General features: G+C 38.3%; 1 protein-coding gene across 10 annotated transcripts in view; it reads left to right on the forward strand.

The window, feature by feature from the left end:
- LOC100466176 (cytochrome c oxidase assembly factor 1 homolog) overlaps positions 1-24,793 on the forward strand; it is a 99,809-nt gene that overhangs the window by 42,044 nt on the left and 32,972 nt on the right. For 6 of the 10 annotated variants that reach the window (XR_004626956.1, XR_004626955.1, XR_004626957.1 and 3 more), the window contains exon 2: positions 16,965-17,119. The exons of 2 other annotated variants lie outside the window; for them this stretch is intronic. Coding sequence is in view for 1 of the 8 variants with exons in the window: in XM_019803962.2 (XP_019659521.2) it covers positions 24,272-24,304 (33 nt within the window). In the remaining 7 variants the exon portion in view is untranslated. Of the gene's footprint in view, positions 1-16,163; positions 16,185-16,964; positions 17,120-24,256; positions 24,305-24,793 lie in introns of those variants that run through there. 2 more of the 10 variants (XM_034665586.1, XM_019803962.2) reach the window with 2 other exon arrangements.

A 24,793-nucleotide genomic window follows, 5' to 3' on the forward strand; every position in this document is an offset into this window, starting at 1 on the left:
CTGACATTGGATCGTTTCATAGAGTCAGTAATCTCCCGTAATCTACATTCGTGGGTGTGGATTTTTTTAAAGACCAGCTTCTATTTTCGTTTTTTCTTTTACTAACCCATCCTCCAATTCACTAATGCGTTCCTCTGCCTCGGTGACCCTGGCCATCAGAGCCTCTAGTTTTGACTGCATGTGACTCATAGAATTTTTTTTTAAAAGATTTTATTTATTTATTCGACAGAGACAGAGACAGCCAGCGAGAGAGGGAACACAAGCAGGGGGAGTAGGAGAGGAAGAAGCAGGCTCACAGCGGAGGAGCCTGATGTGGGGCTCGATCCCATAACGCCGGGATCATGCCCTGAGCCGAAGGCAGACGCTTAACCGCTGTGCCACCCAGGCGCCCCGACTCATAGAATTTTTAATTTCTGTCAGATTCGCTCTCATTTCCGCCCTTAGGGATTCTATATTCTCAGTAACATTTTCGTTAATGCTTTTTTCAAGTCTACACATCATCTTGACCATTCTTGCTCTGAATTCCATTTCTGATAATTCGGTTACATCCATATCTATTATTTCTGTGGCAGAGGCCACAGACTCATTGTCTTCTCTTTGCTGGGGGGCACTTCTCCTTCTCGTCATTCTGATGAGGAGAGATTGCGGGGTTGTCCAGAGCCCAAATTATTGACTGGGACCCAGGCCGTGTGCCCTTGTTTTATAGAGATCTTAGGGATGTGGGCTTTCTTCTTTAAAGATTTTATTTATTTATTTGAGAGAGAGAGACAGACAGTCAGCAAGAAAGGGAACACAAGCAGGGGAGTGCGAGAGGTAGAAGCAGGCTCCCAGCGGAGAAGCCCGATGAGGAGCTCCTTTCTGGAACGCTGTGATCAGGCCCTAATCCGAAGACAGGCACTTAATGACTGCGCCACCCAGGTGCCCTGGGTTGTGGGCCTCTTGATTTTTCAGCCTGCCTTCTGGGGGAGGAGGGGCCTGCTGCGCCGATACTCAGGAAACCTTGTTTGGGTAGAGAAGAGACTCATTTTAGACCCAAAGACACCTCCAGATTGAAAGCGAGGGGGTGGGAAATGTTTTATCATGCTAACAGGCATCAATAGAAAGCTGGAGTGGTCATCCTTATAACAGAATAACTAGACTTTAATGCAGTAATAAGAGATGAAGAAGGAAACTACCTCATAATAAAATGGTCTGTCCTACAAGATCAAGCAGTTTAAATATTTATGCTTCTAACTTGGGAGCAGCCAAATATATAAACCAATTAATAATAAAATTAAACTCACTGGTAATAATACAATAATAGTAGGGGACTTTAACACTCACAGCAATGGACAGATCATCTCAGCAGAAGATCAATAATGAAACACAAGGGCTTTGATGTCGCTGGACCAGATGGACTTCACATATATATTAAGAATTTTTCATCCTAAAGCAGCAGAATACACATTCTCCTTGAGTGCACATGGAACATTCTCCAGAATAAATCATGTACTAGGTCACAAATCAGGTCTCAGTTGGTACAGAAAGACTGAGATCATACCATGCATATGGTCAGATCACAATGCTATAAAACTTGAAGTCAACCACAAGAAAAAATTTGGAAGGACCACAAATGCATGGAGGTTAAAGAACATCCTACTGAAGAATGAGTAAGTCAACCAGGAAGTTAAAGAAGAATTAAAAAAGTACATGGAAGCAAATGAAAATGAAAACACAATAGTTCAAAACCTTTGGGATGCAGCAAAGGCGGTCCTAAGAGGGAAGTATATAGCAATACAGGCCTTCCTGAAGACACAAGAAAAGTCTCAAATACACAACCTAACCTTACACCTAAAGGAGCTGGAAAATGAATAGCAAATGAAGCCTAAATCCAGCGTGAGAAGAGAAATAATAAAAATTAGAGCAGAAATCAGTGATAGAGAAATAAAAAGAAAAAGACCAGTGGAATGATCAACGAAACTAGGAGCTTACTAATTCTTTGAAAGAATTAGTAAGATCGATAAACCCCTAGCCAGACTTATTAAAAAAAAAGAGAGAGAGAGAGAGAAGGGACCCAAATAAATAAAATCAAGAATGATAGAGGATAGATCACAACCAACACTAAAGAAACAGAAAAGAGTACAAGAGAATATTATGAGTAATTATGTCAATAAATTAGGCGATCTGAAGAAATGGATACATTCCTAGAAACATATAAACTACCAGAATTGAAACAGGAAGCAATAGAAAATCTGAATAGACACATTACCAGGAAAGAAATTGAATCAGTAATCAAAAATCTCCCAACAAACAAGAGTCCAGGGCCAGATGACTTCCCAGCAGAATTCTGCCAACATTTAAAGAAAAATTAATACCTGCTCTTCTGAAATGTTCCAAAAAATAGAAATGGAAGGAAAACTTCCAAACTCATTGTGAGGCCAGCATTGCTGTGATCCCAAAGCCAAAGCCCTCACTAAAAAGGAGAATTACAGACCAATATCCCTGATTAGCTGACTCTTTTCGGAAGGCCCATGCTGTGCCAGAGACTCACTGGAAACCTGGGACTTCCGTGTTCATGGATGCAAAAGTTCGAAGATACTAGCTAATAGGATCCGACAGTATAGTAAAAGGATTATTCACCACGGCCATGTGAGATTTATCCCTGGGTTGCAAGGGTAATTCAACATCCACAAATCAATCAGTGTGTTACACAACATTATTAAAAGAAAGGACAAGAACCATACGATCCTCTCAATAGATGCACAAAAAGCATTTGACAAAATACAGCATCCTTTCCTGATTAAAACTCTCTGCCATGCAGGGATAAAAGGAACATACCTCAATATCATAAAAGCCATATACTAAAAGCCCACAGGGAATATCATCTTCAGTGGGGAAAAACTGAGAGCTTTTCCCCTAAGGTCAGGAACATGACGGGAATGTCCACTTTCACCACTGTTGTTCAGCATAGTACTGGAAGTCCTAGTCTCAGCAATCAGACAAAAAAGAAATAAATGCATCCATATTGGCAAGGAAGAAGTCAAACTTTCACTCTTGATAGATGACATGATACTCTATGTAGAAAATCCAAAAGACTCCACCCCAAAATTGCTAGAACTCATACAGGAATTCAGCAACATGGCAGGATTCAAAATTAATGCACAGAAATCAGTTGCATTTCTATACACTAACAATGTGACTGAAGAAAGAGAAATTAAGGAATCGATCCCATTTACAATTGGACCCAAAATCGTAAGATACTAGGAATAAACCTAATCAAAGAGACAAAGGATCCATACTCTAAAGACTATAGAACACTTATGAAAGAAATTGTGGAAGACACAAAGAAATGGAAAAACATTCCATGCTCATGCATTGGAGCAACAAATATTGTTAAAATGGCTATGCTGCCCAGAGCAATCTACACATTCAGTGCAATCCCTACCAAAACACTATTGACGTTTTTCACAGAACTGGAACAAACAATCCCAAAATTTGTATGGAACCAGAAGAGACTCTGAATAGCCAAAGGAACGTCGAAAGAGAAAACCAGAGCTGTTGGCATCACAATTCCAGACTTCAAGCTCTGTTAAGCTATAATCATCAAGACAGTATGGTAATGGCACAAACACAGACACATAGATCAATGGAACAGAAGAGAGAACCCAGAAATGGACCCTCACTGCTATGGTCAACTAATCTCAAAAAGCAGGAAAGAACATCCAATGGAAAAAATCTGTCTCTTCAACAAATGCTGTTTGGACTATTTGACAGCCACATGCAGAAGAATGAAACTGGACCACTTTCTTACACCACACACAAAAATAAACTCCAAATAGATGAAAGTCCTAAATGTGAGACGGGAAACCATCAAAACCCTAAAGGAGAACACAGGCAGCAGCCTCTTTGACCTCAGCCATAGCAATTTCTTACTAGACATGTCTCCAAAGGCAAGGGAAACAAAAGCAACAGTGAACTGTTGGGACTTCATCAAGATAAAATGCTTTTGCACAGCGAAGGGAACAGTTGATAAAACTAAAAGACAACTTATGGAATAGGAGAAGATATTTGCAAATATCAGATAAAGGACTAGTATCCAAAATCTAAGAAGAGCTTACCAAACTCAACAGCTAAAGAAACCAAGTAATCCGGTCAAGAAATGGGCAGAAGACATGAACAGACATTTCTCTAAAGAAGACATACAAATGGCAACAGAGACATGAAAAAATGCTCAACCTCACTCAGCATCAGGGAAATACAAATCAAAACCACAATGAGATACCATCTCACACCAATCAGAATGGCTAAAATTAACAAGTCTGGGAACAATAGATGTTTGGTTGATGCATGGATGGGGTGGTCACCTACAGCAAATATTGGTGAGGATGTGGAAAAAGAGGGATCCTTTTACGCTGTTGGTGGGAATGCAAACTTCTGCAGCCCCTCTGGAAAACAGTATGGAGATTCCTCAAAATGTTAAAAATAGAGCTATCCTCTGACCCAGCAGTTGCACTAGTAGGTATTTATCTGAAGAATACAAACATAGTGATTTTAAGAGGCACACGCACCCCAGCGTTTATAGCAGCAATGTGTACAATAGTGAAAATATGAAAGAGCCCAGATGTTCTTCAACAGAGGAACGGATAGTGGAGATGTTGTGTGTATACATACAATGGAATACTACTCAGCCATCAAAAAGAATGAAATCTGCCATTTGCAATGACGTGAATGGAAATAGAGGGTATCATGCTGAGCGAAATAAGTCAGAGAAAGACAAATACCTTATGACTTCACTCATATGTGGAATTTAAGAAACAAAACAGATGAACATAGGGGATGGGAAAGAAAAGGTAAAAACAGAGAGGGACTAAACCTAAGAGTCTCTTAACTATGAATCAAACTGAGGGTTGCTGGAGTGGAGGTGCTTGGGGGGCTGTGGTAATTACGTGATGGACATTAAAGACAGCACTTGCTGTAATGAGCAGTGGGTGTTATATGCAACTAATACATCTCTAAATTCTATCGCAGAAACCAATAATGCAGTATATGTTACATAAACTGAATTTAAATCAAAATAAGTAAATAAATAAAAATAAAATTTAAAAATATAACTGCTCTATGATCCGGTAATCACGCTTCTAGGTATTTACCCCCCAAATGCAAAACACTAATTTTAAGGGATCCATGCACCCCTGTGTTTATAGTAGCATTATTTACGATGGCAAATCATGGAAGCAGTCCATGTCCATCGATAGATGCATGGATAAAGACATGTGGTACATACAGACAGTGAAATGTTATTCATCCGTCAGCAATCTTGCACTCACTTGCATATTTGTGGTGACATGGTTGGAGCTAGAGAGTATGCTAAGGAAAATATGTCAAAGAAAGACATACCATATGATTCACTCATATGTGGAATTTAAGAAACAAACAAGCAAAGGGGGGAAAAGAGACAAACCAAGAAACAAACTCAAATATAGAGAATAAACTGATTGTTACCACAGGGGGGGTGGGTGAGGGGAATGAGTAAAATGGGATGGGGATTAAGGAGTGGAATTGTCACGATGAGCACTGGGTGATGTATGGAATTGCTGGGTCAGTATATGGTACACCTGAAACTAAAATAATATTGTCTGTTAACTATACTGGAATTAAAAATTTAAAATTAAATAAATAAAAAAATTTAGTAGCCAATTACTTTTTCCAGGTTTATTGAATTATAATTGACAAAATTAATAGATTTTTAAAGATATTTTTTTTACGTATCTGAGAGAGACAGAGGGATAGTAAGAACAGGGGGGAGAGGGAGAAGCAAGCTCTGCATTGAGCCAGGAGCCCGACATGGGGCTCAGTCCCAGGACTGTGTGACCATGACCTGATCTGAAGACAGACACTTAACCGACTGAGGCACCCAAGTGCCCCTAAAATTAATATACTTAAAGTGTACATCATGATGATGTAATATATGTGTACATTGTAAAAGGATTCCCACAATCAACTTAACACATTCATCACCACACATAGGTACCTTTTAATGTGTGTGAGACAACCCTTAAAATACACTCCTTAGCAAATTTCAGTTCTGCAATATACAATATAGTCACCATACTATACATTTTGCTATATGTGTTGTAGTCACCATGCTGTATGTAGATCCTCAAAACTTATAACTGAAAACTGGGACCATCTGGCCCGTCTCTCCCCATTTCCCTACCCCCAGCCCCTGGTACCCACAATTCTACACTGTTTCTATGAGTTAGACTTACCCTTCCTTCCTTCCTTTCTCTCTTTTCTTTTCTTTTCTTTTTTCTTTCTTTTCTTTTCTTTCTTTTCCTTTCTTTCTTTTTCTTTCTTTTTCCTTTTCTCTTGTCTTCTCTTCTCTTCTTTTCTTTTCTTTCTTTCTATTCCAAATATAAAGGAGATCATTGAGAATCGAGAATTCACATTTCTCTGGCTTACTTCACTTAACATAATGTCCTTCAGGTTTGTTCCTGTTGTAAATAGAGGATTTCCTTTTCTTTTTAATGGCTCAGTAATATTCCATTGTATATACTTGCATATACGTCTCTTTAAGCACAGTTCTACTTGCATAAAGAATGTTGAGCACATCCCTTCACTCTGTGGGTCAGGTGACACACACTGGAACCTGCCAGAGGGTGGGAGTATGTGTGAGTGAGGCATGTCGGGTGTTGGGGGTGCCCATGGGCCAGTTGGAGGAATTGCCAGCAAGGCATCCCCAGCACGTCAGGTGTGGGTTTCCTGATTCAGTCCGTGAAATAGTTAGTAGGATCCATGTCTTTGATACATTTTTAGCTCTTTCTGCTGTTCTGTCAGCCCCTCCCTACCCCTCAGTTGTGCTGTTCATCTCAGTATTCTGGATGGGGCAAGAAAGAAGTGGGCCTTTTGGCAGATTACAACACAGCTGGGGAAGCTGGGCACATACTTTCATGCTCTCTCTCTCTCACCCTTATGGGAAAAATTGCTGGCGAGAGGGTCTTCTGGCACTGAGCTGTGTCATGTTGGAGGAATAGTAATGCGGGTAAAGTGAAACTGTTCCTCTGACTCTCTTCCATAAGTCAAATGTGTGATTTTTTTAAAAGTTGGAGTGGAAATGACATATTAGTTTCTGGTGTATACCGTAGTGACTTGTCAGTTATGTATGTTATGAAATGCTCATCACAATAATGTAGTTATCAGCTGTCACCATTACAGAGTTATTATGATATTATTGGCTATATTCCCTATGCCTTTATGACTTACTTATCACCTACACCCCCATCCCCTTCCCCTCTGGCAGCCACTAGTTTGTTCTCTACGAGTCTTTTTGTTTGTTGTTGTTGTTTATTCATTTGTTTTGTTTTTTAGATTCCACATGTAAGTGAAATCATATGGCATTTTTCTTTCTCTGACTTTTTTCACTTAGCATAATACCCTTCACGTCCGTCCATGTTATCACAAATGGCAAGATTTGATCCCTTTTTATGACTAATAGTCCATTGTATACATACACACACACTCCACATCTTTTTTATCCATTCATCTATTAGTGGACACTCAGGTTGTTTCCATATCTTGACTATTGTAAATAATGCTGCCATAAACACAGGGTACATGTATCTTTTCAAATTAGTGTTTTTGTTTTCTTAGGGTAAAAACCCAGAAGTGGAATGACTGGATTGTATGGTACTTCTGTTTTTAGTTTTTGAGGAACCTCTGTACTGTTTTCTAGAGTGTCTGTACCAATTTACATTGTCCACCAACAATGCATGGATTCCCTTTTCTCCACATCCTTACCAACACTTGTTATTTCTTCAATACTAGTGATTCTGACTGGTGTGAGGTGTTATCTCATTATGGCTTTGATTAGAATTTTCTAGTGATTAGTGACGTTGAGCATCTTTTTATTTGTCTCTTGACCATCTGTAATGGCTTCTTTGGAAAAACATCTATTCAGGTCCTCTGCCCATTTTTAAATACGATTATTTGGACTTCTTTGGGGTTGTTATAGGAGTCCTTTATTATATATTTTGGATATTAATCCCTTACAAGATATATCATTCGCAAATATCTTCTTCCGTTCAGTAGGTTGTCTTTTCTTTTGTTGATGGTTTCTTTCACTGTGCAAAAACCTTTTAGTTTAATGTAGTCCCAATTGTTGCCCCTGCCTGAGGAGATAGATCCAAAAAAGAATGGCTACAACCAAGAATTTACTGCCTGTTTAGGGGTTTTATGGTTTCAGGTCTTACATTTAGGTCTTAAACCCATTTTGAGTTTATTTTTATGTATGATGTAAGAAAGTGGTCTAGTTTTGTTCTTTTTCATGTAGCTGTCCAGTTTTTGCAACACCATTTATTGAAGAGACTGTTGTTTCCTCACTTAATTTCTTAAAAAAAGATTTTATTTATTTATTTGACAGAGGGAGAGCACAAGCAGGGGGAGCAGCAGGCAGATGGAGAAGCAGGCTCCCTGCCAAGCAAGGAGCCCGGTGCGGGACTCGTTCCCAAGACTTTGGGATCATGACTTGAGCTGAAGGCAGACACTTAGGCAGATACTGACTGAGCCACCCAGGGGTCCCTTCCCCACTTAATTTTCTTGCCTTCAGTGTCATAGATTAATTGACCCATACGTGTGGGTTTATTTCTGCGCTCTCAGTTCTATTCCATTAATCTGTATGTCTGTTTTTGTGCCAGTGCTGTACTGTTTTGATAACTATAGCTTTGCAGTTGAGTTTGAAATCTGGGATTATGAGGTCTCCAGCTTTGTTCTTCTTTCTCAAGATTGCTTTAGCTGTTCTCTTGTGGTTCCATGTGAATTTTAGGATTGTTTTTTCAGTGTCTGTGAAAAATACCATTGGTATTTTGATAGGGATTGCATTGAATTTGTAGAATGCTTAGAGTAGTACGGACATTTTAACAATATTAATTCTTCTAATCCATTAGCATGGAGTGTCTTTTTTTTTTTTAAGATTTTATTTGAGATAGAGCACTCACGAGAGAGCACAAGTGCGGGGAGAGGGGCAGAGGGAGAGGGAGAAGCAGACTCCCTGCTGAGCAGAGAGCCTGATTCGGGGCTCAATCCCAGGACCCTGGGACCATGACCTGAGCTGAAGGCAGACACTTAACCAACTGAGCCACAGCATTCCTTCCTCTTGAATTTTTTGGAGTAATTTTTGAAGGATAGGCACTAACGCTTCTTTAGATGTTTGGTAGAATTTATTTGTGAATCCATTTCATGGACTTTAGTTTCTTAGGAAGGTTTTTTGTTTTTTTGTTTTGTTTTGTTTTTTGAGAGAGAGAGTGAGTGTGCAAGAGCTGGGGGAGGGTAAGGAGGGGTATAGGGAGAGAGAGTATCACAAGGAGGCTCCAAAGTCAGCATGGAGCCCAGTATGGGGCCCAATCTCACAACCTGAGCTGAAACCAAGAGTCTGATGCTCAACTGACTGAGCCATCCAAATGCCCTGGGAGTTGTTTTGATTAATGATACAATATCGTTACTAGTAATGGGTCTGTTCAGATGTTCTGTTTCTTCCTGATTCCATCTCGGAAGATTTTATGTTTCCAGGAATTTATTCATTTCTTCTAGGTTGTCCAATTTATTGGCATATAATTTTTCATAGTAATCCCTTGTAATCCTTTGTGTTTGTCTGGTGTCAGTTGTAATTTCTCCTCTTTCATTTCTGATTTTATTGATTGAATCCTTTTTTCTTGCTGAGTCTGGCTAAATGTTTATCTTTTGTTTATCTTTTTCAGAGAACTAGCTTTTAGTCTCATTGATCTTTTCTGTTGTTTTTTAAGTCTCTATTTCATTAGTCTCCACTCTGATCTTTATTATTCTTTTCCCTCTACTAACTTTGGGCTTTTTTTTTTTTAAGTTCTTTAGGTGTGAGTTTAGATTGTTTATTTGAAATTCTTCTTGTTTCTTGAGGTAAGCCTATATTGCTGTAAACTTCCCTTTTAGAACTGCTTTTGCTGCATCTCAAAGATTTTGAACTATAGTGTTTCCATTTTCATTTGACTGCAGGTATTTTTTTTATTTCCTCTATTTCTTTGCGAACCCATTGGCTGTTTAGTAACATTTTATTTAGGCCACATGTGTTTGTGTTTCTTCCAGCATTTTCCTAGTAATTCATTTTTAGTTTCATACTATTGTGGTTGGAAAAGATGCTTGATATGTTTTCAGTCATCTTGAATTAATTGACATTTGTTTTATGGCCTAACATGTGATCTAGCCTATAAAATGTTCCATGTTTACTTTAAAGAATGTGTATTCTGCTATTTCTGGATGGGATATTCTTTATCATCTGTTAACATAAACTGGTTTAATATATCATTCAAAGCCACTGTTTCCTTAATGTGTTACTATCTGGATAATCTATCCCTGATGTAAATGGGGTGCTAACATCCCTTACTGTTATTGGATTGGTGTCAGTTTCTTCCTCTCTATATGTTAACACATGGATTATATATTTAGGTGCTCCTATGTTGGATGCAGAGATAGTTACAGTTGTAATATCCTCTTATTGAATTAATTTTAAGTCTCTATTTCATTAGTCTCCACTCTGATCTTTATTATTCTTTTCCCTCTACTAACTTTGGGCTTTTTTTTTAAGGTTTTTTTTTTTTTTATCGTATGTTATGATGTTTTTGTCTCGTTGCAGTCTTTGTTTTAAAGTTTATTTTGTCTGCTGTAAGTATTGCTATCCTAGCTTTTTGTGGTTCTATTTGCATGGAACATCCATCCCTTCACTTTTAATTTGTATGTGCCTTTAGGTCTGAATTGAGTCTCTTGTAGGCAGCTCATAGATAGATCTTGGTTTTTTACCCATTCAGTTACCCCATGTATTTTGACTGGAGCATATGGTCCATTTACATTTGAAGTAATTATTGGTAGGTATGTACTTGTTTCCATTTTGTTAATTGTTTTCTGGTTGTTCTTCTAGTTCTTCTCTGTTCCTTTCTTTGTCTCTTGTTCTCTTCCGTTGTGTTTGATGGCTTTCTTTAGTGTTAATGTTTGGATTCGTTTCTCTTTATTTTTTGTGTCTGTAGTATAGGTTTTTTGGTTTGAGTTTACCATGAGGGTCATATATAACATCTTGTGTGTATAATAGTCTATATTAAGTTGATGGTTACTTAAGTTTGAATACATTCTAGAAGCCCTACATTTTTATTCCCCCTTCCATGTTTTACATATATGATGTAATATTTTATACTTTTAAATTTTGCATATCCCTTGACTAATTTTTGTAGATATAATTGATTTTACTTTTTTGTTTTAATCTTAATACTAATTCTGCAAGTGGTTGGTCTTGTACTTTTACTGTATGTTTGCTTTTACTAGTGAAATTTTTTCCTTTCATAATTTTCTTATTTACAGTTATGGACTTTTTCTTTCCACTTAGAGAATTCCCTTTAAAATCTCTTGTTAGGGCTGGTTGATGATGATGAATTCCTTTAACTTTTGTTTGTTTGGGAAAGTCTTCTATGTCTTTTTCAATTCTGAATGATATCTTTGCTGGGTCGCATTTTCTTGGCTGAAGTTTTTGTTTGTTTTTGTTTTTTTGTTTTTTGTTTTTTTCCCCCTTTCAGTGGTTTTACTATATTGTGCTGCTTATTTCTGGACTTCAGTGTTTCTTCTGAAAAATTGGCTGATAGCCTTATGAGGTTTCCTTTGTATGTAACTGTGTTCTTTTTTCTCTGGCTGGTGTTTAGATTCTCTCTTTATCTTTAATTTTTGCCATTTTAACTATCATGTGTCTTGGTGTTGACCTCCTTGGGCTCCTCTTATTTGAGTCTCTCTCTGCTTCCTGGACCTGGATGTCTCTTTCCTTCCCCAAATTAGGGAAGTTGTCAGATAAATTATTTCTTCAAATAAATTTTCTGCCCCTTCTCTCTCTCTTTGCCTTCTGGGACCCCAGTAATGTGAATGTTACTGTTCTTGATGTTGCAGAGGGGAACCCTGCCTTCCAGATCTCTGATCTGTTCTTCTGCATCCTTTAATCTGCTGTTGATTACCTCTAGTGTATTTTTTCATTTTAGTTGTTGTATGTAGTTCTGACTGGCTCTTTTTAAAAAGATGTTCTCTTTGTTGAATTCTCAGAGTTCACCCACTCTTCTCTGAAGTCCAGCGAATGTCCGTATGACCATTACTTTGAACTCTTTATTAGGCATATTGCTTATCTCCATTTTGTTTAGCTCTTTCTCTGTGGTTTTGTCTTGTTTTTTCTTTAACCACATATTCTTCTATCTCCTCATTTTGTCTGACTCTCTGTGTTTAGGTTAGCTATATTTTTTGGTCTTGAGAGCAGTGGCCTTGTGCCGAAGGGAGCAGTGGCCTTGTGCAGAAGGGATCCTTTGTATGCTGCATGTGCCCTTCTGTTGTGGTTGAGTTGTGACTGCTATGGGCATGCTGGTGGGCAGGGCTGGCTTTTAGTTCATCTGGCTGCAATGACTGGCCTCAACTGCTGCAGGCCCACTGGCCTACTGGCTTGTCTTCTGTGCAGTTGGCTAAGAAGCCCTGCTGCAGCTGCTGTGGCTGTGCTGGGAGGTGGGGCAGGCCCTCAGCTTGGCTGCCTGCAATGCCTCCCTAGACCTGCTGCAGGTGCGCTAGTGACCAGGTCTTGCTCCATTTGCAGCTGGCTGAGTAGCTCTGCTGTACTGTAGCTTCTGTGGGTGTGTGAGGTTAGCCCCCCCCCCACCCCAGGGCAGGAGTTGGGAGGATGCTGATCTGGCTGAGGCTGCCCCCTGGGTGTGGTGGGATGGGAGCCACTTTGGAGGGCTACTTGCTCGGAGGGTGGGTTGGGTGATGCCAATGGTGCTAGCAAAGTAGATGGAAAATGTCAGAACTGGATCCCACAAGCGTCTGGCTATCTAGGCTCGAGGAGGGCAAGAAAAATGGAATCCACCAGCACTTCTGTACCTAGAGAAAGATCCTACAGATCTCTACCACTCTGTCACATGTCCTAAATTTTATCCTAAGTAAATCTCCCTCATGTATACCCTTTTTCAAACTGCTGCTTTTCAAACTGCTACTTCTGTGCTGTGTTGGGCTGAGTTACTTAGCATGCTCTCTTTTTCAGGGGAGAGACCTGGTTTCCTGTAGCATTCCAGCTCTCCTGAAGTTAAGCCCTGATGATTTTTAAAGTCACATTTTTAGGGGGATTTGTCTTCCCAGATGGGTCCTCAGGGCAGGGGGTGCCCAGTGTGGGGCCTGATCCCCTTGCTCCTCCATGCTTCTGATGTCCCTTTCCTTTGTGGGTAATTGGGCCCAGGGGGGTTGGTTTCCCACCCTTTCTCTTCCCCTCCTACCTTTTGTTTTTTATAGTTTCATGTTTTTCTTTAAATTTCAGTTAGTTAATGTATGGTATAATATTAGTTTTCAGGAGTAGAATTTAGTGATTCATCACTTACATATAATACCCAGTGCTCATTACAAGTGGTCTCCTTAATCCCCATCACCCATCTAGCCCATCCCCCCACCTTCCCTCTAGCAACTCTTAGTTTGTTCTCTAAAGTTAAGTGTCTTATGGTTTGCCTCTCTCTTTTTTTCCCCGTGTTCAGCTTTTGTTTCTTAAATCCCACATATAAGTGATGTGGCCTTCTCTCTGTGACTGGCTGTGGAGAATCTGTCCTGCCAGTCTTCAGTTCATCTTCAGCGTGAGTTGGAATACATGTGGTTGTAGCCGTGGTGTTTTGTGGGAGGAGCTAAGTTCAGGATCCTCCCACTCTACCGTTGCCCTTCTCTGCAAGCTACTGTTGGAAGTTGTTGCTCGGATCGTATGCTAGAACTTCTCTGCCAGATTCCCGGCCTTCCAGAAAAGTACTCTTCCATTGGTTATTGTCATGATTGTTCTTTGGTGGAAAGACAGAAAACTCTTACTCTGCCATCTTGCTGATACCACTTCAATTAGCTGGTAAAGAGATTAAAAATGAGAAAAACCATCTTTACCATTTAGTCACATATTTGTCATCATAAGCCTTGTTACTTTTGTAATTCTAAATTTCCATTTGATATTTTCCTTTTGCCAGAAAAACTTAAAAATTTCTCATATGTCAGAGAGAAAAAAAACATATACCATATGATATCACTTAATATGTGGAATCAAAAAAGCCAAATTCAGGGTACCTGGCTGGCTTAGTCAGTAGAGCATGGGTGGAGATTAGTTAAAACTAAAACCTTAGGGGCGCCTGGGTGGCGCAATCGTTGAGCGTCTGCCTTCGGCTCAGGGCGTGATCCCGGGGTTCTGGGATCAAGCCCCACATCAGGCTCCTCTGCTGGGAGCCTGCTTCTTGCTCTCCCACTCCCCCTGCTTGTGTTCCCTCTCTCGCTGGCTGTCTCTGTGAAATAAATAAATAAAATTTAAAAAAAAATAAATAAAACCTTAAAAAAATAAAAAGTGAAATTCATAAAAGTAGAGAGTAAAATAGCATTTACCAAGGGATTAGGGTGGCGGTGGGGAAATGGGCAGATGTTGTTTAAGGGTATAAACTTGTAATGAGAAGTAAATAAGTCCTAGAGATCTAATGCACAGTTCAGTGAACATAGATAACAATATTGTATTATAATCAAACTTAAGAGACTAGAACTTAATTATTCAAAAGAAATAATAATTATGTAATGTGATAGAGATGCTAATTATTGCTACAACAGCAATTGCTCCAGCATATGAACATATCAAATTAACATGTGTGCACCTTAAATTTACACAATATTATGTCAATTATATTTTAATTAAAAAACATTAATTATGTTTTTTAGACTTACATAATAATGTAAGTCTACTTTCAGTGAATTCACTTAGCTGTATTTGTCTGGAAAAGTATTTTTTTTGCCTTCGTTTTTGAAAAGTATTTGTGCTGAGTATAGAATTCTAGGTTGACATTTTTTGATTCTGGCCCGACATGCTGCCTATTGGGAAGTATTTTCTGAAAAGTAGACTGATTTTCTGCCCTGTGAAAACCCTCATCTCTGACCACTAAACCACAGGAAGATTTTCCACAGCACAAACATACCACATTACAGTCAGTCTCCGTGCCTTTCTGTAGGAGCCTTAATACATTTGCATGGAAGAATGGGGAGTTCTTCCTTTGCTAAGATGTCTTGTGTGTTGAGCCTGAAGGAAAAGGCATAGAGCCTCCCACTCAGATGGCTCTTTTCATGCTTATGCCAGTTGGTATTGTTCTTTAGTTTCTGTGCCCAGATGGAATAGCTAATTTCCACCTTGGTGAAGGAGATCAGTTAGGATGTTATAGTTCAAGTAAAGGCAATGATGAGGTGAATTAAAACCAGGCTGACTGGGTTGACTTAACTAAATAATGATAAAAAACTGAGGGGACTTGGACATATAGGGTAAGAGAGAAATATCAGAGACTGTGACTGTGCCAATCCCAGCTTTCAGTTTCTTTTTCTTTTGTATAAGAGAACCCTGATTTTTAGCTGGACATATTTTTGCGCAGTGAAAAGAATGAATTTTCCGGTGATTAAGTAGATATGACTGTATCACTGAATTCAGACTAATGAGATGAAAGTAGAAGCACGGTGTGCAACTTCTGGAAAAATCTTAGGATTGGCTCCTGCTTCCCCTCTTTCCTGCAGGCTATTATGTACATGTGACAGCAGGAACTCAAGCGGCCATCTTGATGTCCTGGACCCGAAGTGGAAAACGCAGGTTGAGAATGGCACATCATCACGTGGGAAAGAGTCCAGCACTCTGGACTACCATATGCCAAACTGACTACATCAGGGCTTCTTTTTTGTGTGTGTAGGAATACAATCAATTTCTGTCTTATGTAAGCCATTGGTTTTGTCTGTGTATCTGTTTTTGTTCTTGTTGTAGATGGCTATATGCAGCTGTACCTAGTCCTGACTAATGACAGCAGGGTGTAGAAGAGTCCCAAGTTTTTATCCTGGATGACTGAACAAGGGGTGATGCATTGGGTCAAGAACAAATAAGCTAGGAACTTTTGGAAATAGATAATGCTATTAAACAATTATACACTAGCATGGATAAGTCTCTGCAATTAAATTTTTTTTTAAATCATGAAAACATTCTATCTGTATTTGAATCTTTTTTTTTCTTTTGTTTTCTTAGGCATCAACATTGATCTCATGCTTTAATGACTTTTGGAATTTGATGACTAGTCTTACATCATAGTGGAGTTCTGAAACATCAGGGCTCTTTCTGCTTCATTTTCTTGTTAATGGAGGTATAGGTCTTAATCACATTCTTGAATTACAAAGAAATTTTTAAGTTTGGGGATCCTCACAAGATTGAAATAAAACGTGGAGGAATGTATCATATGATGGAACTATTAATGAAGTGCTGTTTTTACTTCGGATTAGGTCTTTTCCTTCAGTCACTAGCTGTTAACCTTTATCACATGTTTTGAACTTTCTTTTTTAAAAAATTTATTTATTTATTTGACAGAGAAATTGAGAGAGAGAGAGAGCACAAACAGGGAGAGTGGCAGGCAGAGAAAGAGGGAGAAGCAGACTTCCTGCTGAGCAGAAAGCAGGACATGGGGCTTGATCCCAGGACACCAGGATCACGACCTGAACCGAAGGCAGACGCTTAACTGACTGAGCCACCCAGGCGCCCCTGTTTTGAACTTACATGTCAAAATTATTGTTGAGCACACCTAGGGAAAATTAAATTCAGTTTACATTTTGGCATTATTTATTATTATTTGGAATTGACTGTTTGAAATGACAGTAATTTTGGAGTGTATATTTCACTTGGCTTTTTAAATCTTCAGGCTAGTCAAGGAGTTTTTAGGATGCAAGTGTATTTTTAATCTATTTTCTCCCCCTGATCTTTATCCCTCTGGAAAAATATGATGGATTTGTGGTGATAGTTTTAAGCTTACAGCCATCAAGGAAGCATTTAAAATGTCTTTAAGCAAGCTTGTTTTCCCTATCTTCTTGTCTGGTTGTGATAAAAACTGAGTGTCTCTTTTTGTAACTTTTTAAAAATATGTCTTCTTTAGATGCTGGCAGAGAAGTTGGAATTTGAATGACCTGTGCAGTCTTTCATGGAGATGACCGTCTGTGGGAAAAGGAAACTCTAGGACAGTTTTTGAGCTAGAGCTGATGTAACACATCCCAGGGAAGCAGAACTTGGAACTCAGGTAGCTTTAAGCAGGTGAGTTAATAGCAGAGTAAACTTGCCAGAAACAAGCTTGTATAAAAGAATAAAAGAAAAGGAAACAGTAAGACCATTGATAACAAAATATAGGGAGCAGGATTCAGGGCCTTTGTGGGAATCCATAGAGGGCAAAGGCTCCAAAAGCTGAGACTGCTTCATTTTTCTTTTGATGTAAGAGTCTTAAACAATAATAATAAGGCTCAGGCTGGGACCAACATGGAAACTCACTTATATCATATCAGTGTTTTTTTTTCTTTTTTAATATTTGTATTATAGTACAGAGCGGTGTCGTATACACAAGGCTTTTTTTTTTGTGCAAACTGCATTTCATTGAAAACAAAGACAGGCTTGCTTGAAACTGAATTGACAGCTTTGTGGCTGTAAAGATAAATATAGCACTTTTCAGGTAGTGAATTCATGAATAGTCAATGAACCAGCAAAGGACGAAAAGTGACATATGGCAGCCTGGTGTGGATTAAGTGCGATTGTCACATTCCCTTCCCCTTTTTCCCTTCTCTAATTTATTGAAAGAAACAAAGCCAGTCTCATGTAGCCAGAACACAGTATCTCTGAAAAAGTCTACTTAGGCAGAGTATTAACAGGGAAGTTTATTCATTAAATGTCTCCGTACTGTTTGGTTGTTTCAATAGTCTAGCCCAATTTGTTTGTGTTAACTGAAATTTTATTCAGAATGAAAATTTGACTTGAGTTCTTGAAATAGTTTTTGTTTTTTTAAAATTACTGTTACGTCAGTATTTCCAAATAAGTAACACTTATTGCTAATTTGCCAGAATATTTCTCTAAATAAACCACAAATACATTATAGCTGTGTTTTCATGCCTTCACCTAGTGTATAAAACAAAATAGAGAGATTTCCCTTTGTATCAACCAACGCTTCATTGAAGATACTGATTTTATTATTTTTAACAAAAAATAACCAGTTTTAATGGAAATTCTTTGGTAAAACTGGAAGCTTCTAGAATAGTGTTCTGAGGAACTGTTAATGGGGAGGTATTTGTTCACAACCCAAGTAATAACTCTACCACTTTAAAACATCGGTCTTCCTTGGTGTCTAATGAAGGGTGAGGTGTTTAGTCTGCTGAGTCTCTTTGCACCTTGCGTTTGTCTGGCTTTGTGCCAAGGATCTGATTCTGAAAGATTTAACTTTGGAGGGTCTCTAGATTAGCCTGATTCTCCAGTTCCCTCAGTTCCACTCCAGTCTCTCCAAACCCTTTGAAATTGGCATAGGAATTAGCAGTATGTTTTGATAAAGTACATGTGATAGAAAGAGTTACTATCTGTTTTGAATTTCTCCTCCCAACTCCCACACAAAAAAGGTTCTGGAAACTTGTTCTTAGAATTGTAGGTTCCCATATGAATATGAAATATTAATGGGTAGTAATTTTTAGAAATCTGTGAAAGGGCTTTTAATATTAAAGGAATCAGCAGAGGAGTACGTTAATTATTTTATTCCAGTAGTACAAGTGAGCCACTGATTAACATCTGGCTTTATTCAACTTCATTGTAAGATTCCCTGATAAGATTTTTCATGTAAATTCTCTTGAACTGTGTACCAGTAGCACTTTTCCCCCTGTCAGTGTGTAATTAACTTTCTCTGTGTGACCTCATCCCTCTGTAATTCAGAGTAGTGAATGGTCATGAGATATTTAGCAGGTAATTTGTTAAATCTAGGAATTGGATTAAGTTTGTCGTTAATTTACTTCTACAATACAAATTAGGGTAGACTTACACTTAATTTTGTAGTAGTTTTCGACTTGTTTACTTGAGCATGGGAGGAGATGGTGTTACTGTGAATGCACTCACTTATTCTGTAGCCTGGCGTGTATTCGTGCATTTAAATGTCACGTGGCATGTGTGTTGGAGAAGAAAAAAACATGAAGGGCTACTCTTGTATAAATGGTATCTAAGAAAAACAAAGTGTGCTATCTGTTGGAAAATAAACTTGGCTAATAACCTTTAACCTTTACAATTACCTTCACCCAAGCAACTCTATCAGTTTATCAGCAGTTTTGAAAATGCCTAATACTTATGCCATGGTTCAGCTATGGAAAGCACAGATTGGGTTGGAATGAGAGTGGTCATGGGAAGCCTGGCCTTAGAAATCCTGAAGATAAACCCTATTACTGAATTGTGTATATTTACTCCCTCTGTGACTAATTCAGTAAAGCCTATTCATCAAGGAAATCTTGTCCTTGGCTCAGGTCCATTTGTCACAAATCATACACTTCGGCGTTAGGATTACGTCAGGCTGAAATTATGAACAAAGCATGTTGCTATGTTCACTCTTTTATAACACAGAGTGGCTTATCATCGAATTGCCTACGGTAGTATCACCAGCAGTTTTATGTGTTAGGGTAATTTCTCCCAACTCTTCCTGAAAGCAACTGAGCTTTCACTTTTGGAACGAGAAAGAAAGAATCCCTGTTGTGTATTAAAATGCTTAATTTGCCAAACATTGTATTATGCTGACCCAAGACAAGTTATTACAGTTTCTGCTTGTGGGTAAACACAGAGTATTGTAAGGAAGATATAACACACATGAGACAGAAGAAAAGCTTACCCAGAGCTGAATTTTAAGAGTAGTTTTGATTTTTATCAAAGACCATCTTAGTCGTCGGAGGGTTATTAATCTACCAAACAGAAGTGTTAGAACTACTATTGGGTGCGGGAGGAGGAAGCCACATTTAAAAATTCCATTTAAGAAGCCATTATGGAACCTGCCTTTTGTTTCAGAAACTCTTTGATAGGCACTGGGGTCACAAACCTGATGATACCCCCAAGATACTCAGAAGTATGGATGATACGAGCAACTCTCAGCTGCCTTGTTTACAGATCACAGATTGTTTTTGTGATACCGTCTCCATTGTTCTTTATAGCAGAACTGTTGGGGCTTTACAGTTCATAGGCCCAGAGAGATGAAATGAAGAACACAGTAGGTATTTAGTCCCATTGCTGTGTTTCTGCAGAATCTTTGGGATATGCCGGCTGACCAAGTGAGGAGTTAGCTAACCTATTAACAAGCCATGCAGAGGAGGACAAGGGGCCTTTAGAAGATATCCTGTCTTGGTCCTCGGGTGACTTTGCTAGGATAAAATGGTGCAGCAAAGCCAGTTAGTAGTTTGATACTATTTAAAAAATGAGATATTTATTTTTCTTTGCATTATGACAGATACTTAAGTGCGTAATGTATGAGACATTGTATTCATTGACTGTTGTTTTTGGTTCTGTTGTTACTCTTAGTAATTTAAGCTGCTTAATGCAGGATATTTGAAAGTACAGATGAGTATGAAGATCCAGGAAAAGTTAACGCTGCCTCTCATCACCTAGAAGTTGTGAACATTTTGATTCATTTCCTCAAGTTCCTTTTTATCCTTAAAAAAATAGGTCCTATTTTATGGAGACCATGATTGAATTCTACTATTATGTAGGAACTTTCCCTTCACATTGAGATAGTTAATATTTCTTGAACATTTACCATATGTTTGGCACAGAGGTAATATGTTATTATTTTACATTTTAAAGATATGTTTTCATAGACATTAAAATACATGCAAAAGAACCCGTGTATCACATATATAAGTTATGGATTTCTATGAATGGATCACCTAATGTAAGAACGGTGTGAGAACCTGGAATACTACTGAAGAGTGGCAGAATATGCCACCCAAGAATATGCCGCTTTGGCATGAGGATTATTTTTAGCTAAAGGCACTTGAAAAACAGCAGGTACAAAGAACGGTGCTCTGACCTCCCAAGTGAAAGATCCCCTCCCTATGCAGGGAGGAAACATTCTTATCACCAAAGTCAGGAGGTGAGACTGAGTATTCTGTACAAAGAGACCTTGGTAAAATAATTCCTGTTTTCCTTCATATTTGCAATGTATCTTTTATTTTTTTCCCCACAATTGTCTGTCCTTGTTCAACCTAATATAGAAGCACTTGGGTTTTGCCAGTTCTTTACGTCTTCATTTCCTTTTGAAGACTTCCATGTACATGTAACAGTAAGATCTGTATGCTTTTCTCCTGTTACTCTGTCTTAAGTCAGTTTGATTCCCAGGCCCAGATGGAGACTCTAAGATGGTAGAGGTAAAATTTTACCTCCCTGTCAGAAACACTGCTGTCCTCAATCTTATCATTTTTTTTGCCTTTTAAATTTTTATTATTTTACCTTATTTTTTTAAATTCAATTTAATTTTTTAGGATTTATTTTTTATTGAAGAATAATTGACATACAATATTGTACTAGTTCGGGTGTGTAACAGTGATTCAATATTTATATACATCACAGAATGGTTACTACAATCTGTCACTATACAGAATTCTTACAGTATTATTAACTATATTCCCTATAACCAGAATATTGTACCTTTTTTTTTTTTAAAGATTTTATTTATTTATTTATTTGACAGAGATAGAGACAGCCAGTGAGAGAGGGAACACAAGCAGGGGGAGTGGGAGAGGGAGAAGCAGGCTCATAGCGGAGGAGCCTGACGTGGGGCTCGATCCCATAATGCCGGGATCACGCCCTGAGCCGAAGGCAGACACTTAACCGCTGTGCCACCCAGGCGCCCCCGGAATATTGTACCTCTTAATCTTCTTCACCTGTTTGGTGTGTCACCACCACCACCACCCCTCCCCCACTCTAGCCCACCATCATTTTGTTCTCTGTATCTATGAGTGTGTTTCTGTTTTGTTTGTTCATTTGTTTTGTTCTTTAGATTCTACATATAAGTGAAATCAGACAGCATTTGTCTTTCTCTGTCTGATTTATTTCACTTAGCATAACACCCTGTAGGTCAATTCATATTGTTGTGAATGGCAAGATCTCATTCCTTTTTATGGCTGAGTAATGTTCCATTGTGTATATTTACCACATCTTTACCTATTTATCCATCCGTGGACACCTAGGTTGCTTCTGTACCTTGGCTATTGTAAATAATGCTACAGTGAACATAGGGGTTCCTATGTCCTGTTGCATTAGTGTTTTCATTTTCTTTGGATAAATACCCAGAAGAGGAATTCCTGGATTGTATGGTATTTTCTACTTTTAATTTCTTGAGGAACCTCCATACTGTTTTCTGTAGTGGCTGTACGATTTGCATTCTCCCACTCGTGCATGTGTGTCTCTTTTCTCCACGTTCTCACCAACTTACTTTCTTTCTTTCTTTCTTTCTTTCTTTCTTTCTTTCTTTCTATCTATCTATCTATCTATCTATCTATCTATCTATCTATCTATCTATCATCTATCTATATTTGATGATAGCCATCCTGAAAGGTATGAGGTGATATCTCATTGAGGTTTTGATTTGCATTTCCCTGATGATGAGTGATGTTGGGTATTGTTTTATGTGTCTGTAAGCCATCTGTGTGTCTTCTTTGGAAAAATGTCTCTTCAGGTCCACTGCCCATTTTTTAATTGGATTGTTTTTTTAATATTGGGATGTATAAGCTTTTTAATATATTGGATGTTAATTCCTTATCAGATATATCATTTGCAGATAGGTTGCCTTTTCATTTGTTAATGGTTTCCTTTGCTGTGCAAAAAACTTTTAATTTATTGTAGTCCATTTTATTGTTCTTGCCTGAGGAGACATATCTGAAAAAATATTGCTAAGATCAATGTCAAAGAGTTAACTGCCTATATTTTCTTCTAGGAGTTTTATGATGTCAGGTCTTTAATCCATTTGGGGTTTATGTATATGCTGTAAGAAACTGGTCCAGTTTCATTCTTTTGCAAGTAACAGTCCAGTTTTCCTAACGCCATTTATTGAGGAGACTGCCCCATTGTATATTCTTTCCTCCTTTTGCATAAATTGATGATACATGTGTAGGTTTATTCCTGAGTTATCTGTTCACTTCAGTTGAACTTTATCTGTTCTGTGCCTGTAGCAGACCGTTTTGATTGCCACAGCTTTGTAGTAGAGTTTGATACCTCTAGGGAGTGTAATACCTCGAGCATTCTTTCTCAAGAGTGTTTTGGCTATTTGGGATCTTTTGTGGTTCCATAGAAATTATAGGATGGTTTTTGTTTTCTTAATTTCTCTTTCTGATTGTTATTAGTGTATAAAAATACAACAGATTGATTTTTGTGTCCTGCAACTTTACTGAATTTATTAGTTTTAATGGTTTTTTGGTGGGGGCTTTAGGGTTTTCTATATGTAGTATCATATTATCTGCATATAGTGAAAATTTTGCTTCTTTCAAATGAGGATACTCTTTCTTTCTTTCTCCTTTTTTATTTTATTTTATTTTATTTTATTTTATTTTATTTTATTTTATTTTATTTTTTGCTTAATTGCTGTTGAATAAAAGTTGTGAAAGTGGGCATCCTTGTCTTGCACCTCATCTCATAGGAGGAGCGTTCAGATTTTCACTGAGGAGTATGATGTTAGCTGTGTGTTTGTCATATTGCCTTTATTGTGTTGAGGCATTTTTCCTCCATACCCACTTTGTTGAGAGTCTTTATCATAAATTTTTGTTGAATTTTGTCAAATGCTATTTTGTCTGCATCTGTTGAGATGATCGTATGGTTTTTATCTTTCATTTTGTTAATTCGGTGAATCACATTGATTGATTTGTGGATATTGAACTTTGAACTATCCTTGCATCCCTGGAATAAATTCCACTTATACTATAATTATAGTTAAGAGTCAGTCTTTTATGGTTTGCCTCCCTCTCTGCTTTTATATTATTTTTTCTTTCCCTTCCCCTATGTTCATCTGTTTTGTTTCTTAAATTCCACATATGAGTGAAATCATATGGTGTTTGTCTTTCTCTGACTTAGCATAATACTCTCTGTCCATCCATGTCATTGCAAATGGAAGGATTTCATTCTTTTTTTATGGCTGAATAACATTCCATTGTGTGTGTGTGTGTGTGTGTGTGTGTATATACACACACACACACACACACACACCACATTTCCTTATCCATTTATGAGTCAGTGGGCATTTGGGCTCTCTCCATAATTTGGCTATTGTTCGTAATGCTGCTATAAACATTGAGGTGTATGTGCCCCTTTGAATGAGTATTTTTGTATCCTTTCGGTAAATACCTAGTTGTGCAATGGCTGGATTGCAGGGTAGCTCTATTTTTAACTTTTTGAGGAACCTCCATACTGTTCTCCAGAATGGCTGCACCAGTTTGCGTTCCCACCTACCGTGTAAGAGGGCTCCCCTTTCTCCACATCCCTGCCAATACCTGTTGTTTCCTGTATTGTTAATTGTAGTCATTCTGACAGGTATGAGGTGGTATCTCATTGTGGTTTTGATTTGTATTTCCCTGATGATGGTCAACATTGAGCATCTTTTCATGTGTCTGTTGGTCATCTGTGTGTTTTCTTTGGAAAACTGTCTATTCATGTCCTTTGTCCATTTTTAACTAATTTCCTGTTCTTTGTGATTGCTGTAGCTATCTGTGAAGAAGCAGTCACTTCTTCCACATTTTATGGACTGGGTTTCAGAAGGAGAGACCTTCACCTGGAGGTGGGGACACACTGGAGTGTGCTGTGAACCTGGGTCTAGTGGTGCAGGGGCACCATGTGCAGCTCTGGGCCTGGGCGTATGTGGTGTCTTGTCAGCTCAAGCAGCAGGTTTCCACTACATCCACAACTGCTACCCTTGGTTAGAGGTAGATGGGGTCTGCAGTTTCC

This window comes from Ailuropoda melanoleuca, chromosome 1 (genome assembly GCF_002007445.2).
Source record: "Ailuropoda melanoleuca isolate Jingjing chromosome 1, ASM200744v2, whole genome shotgun sequence".
In the NCBI taxonomy this organism is placed as follows: Eukaryota; Metazoa; Chordata; class Mammalia; order Carnivora; family Ursidae; genus Ailuropoda; species Ailuropoda melanoleuca.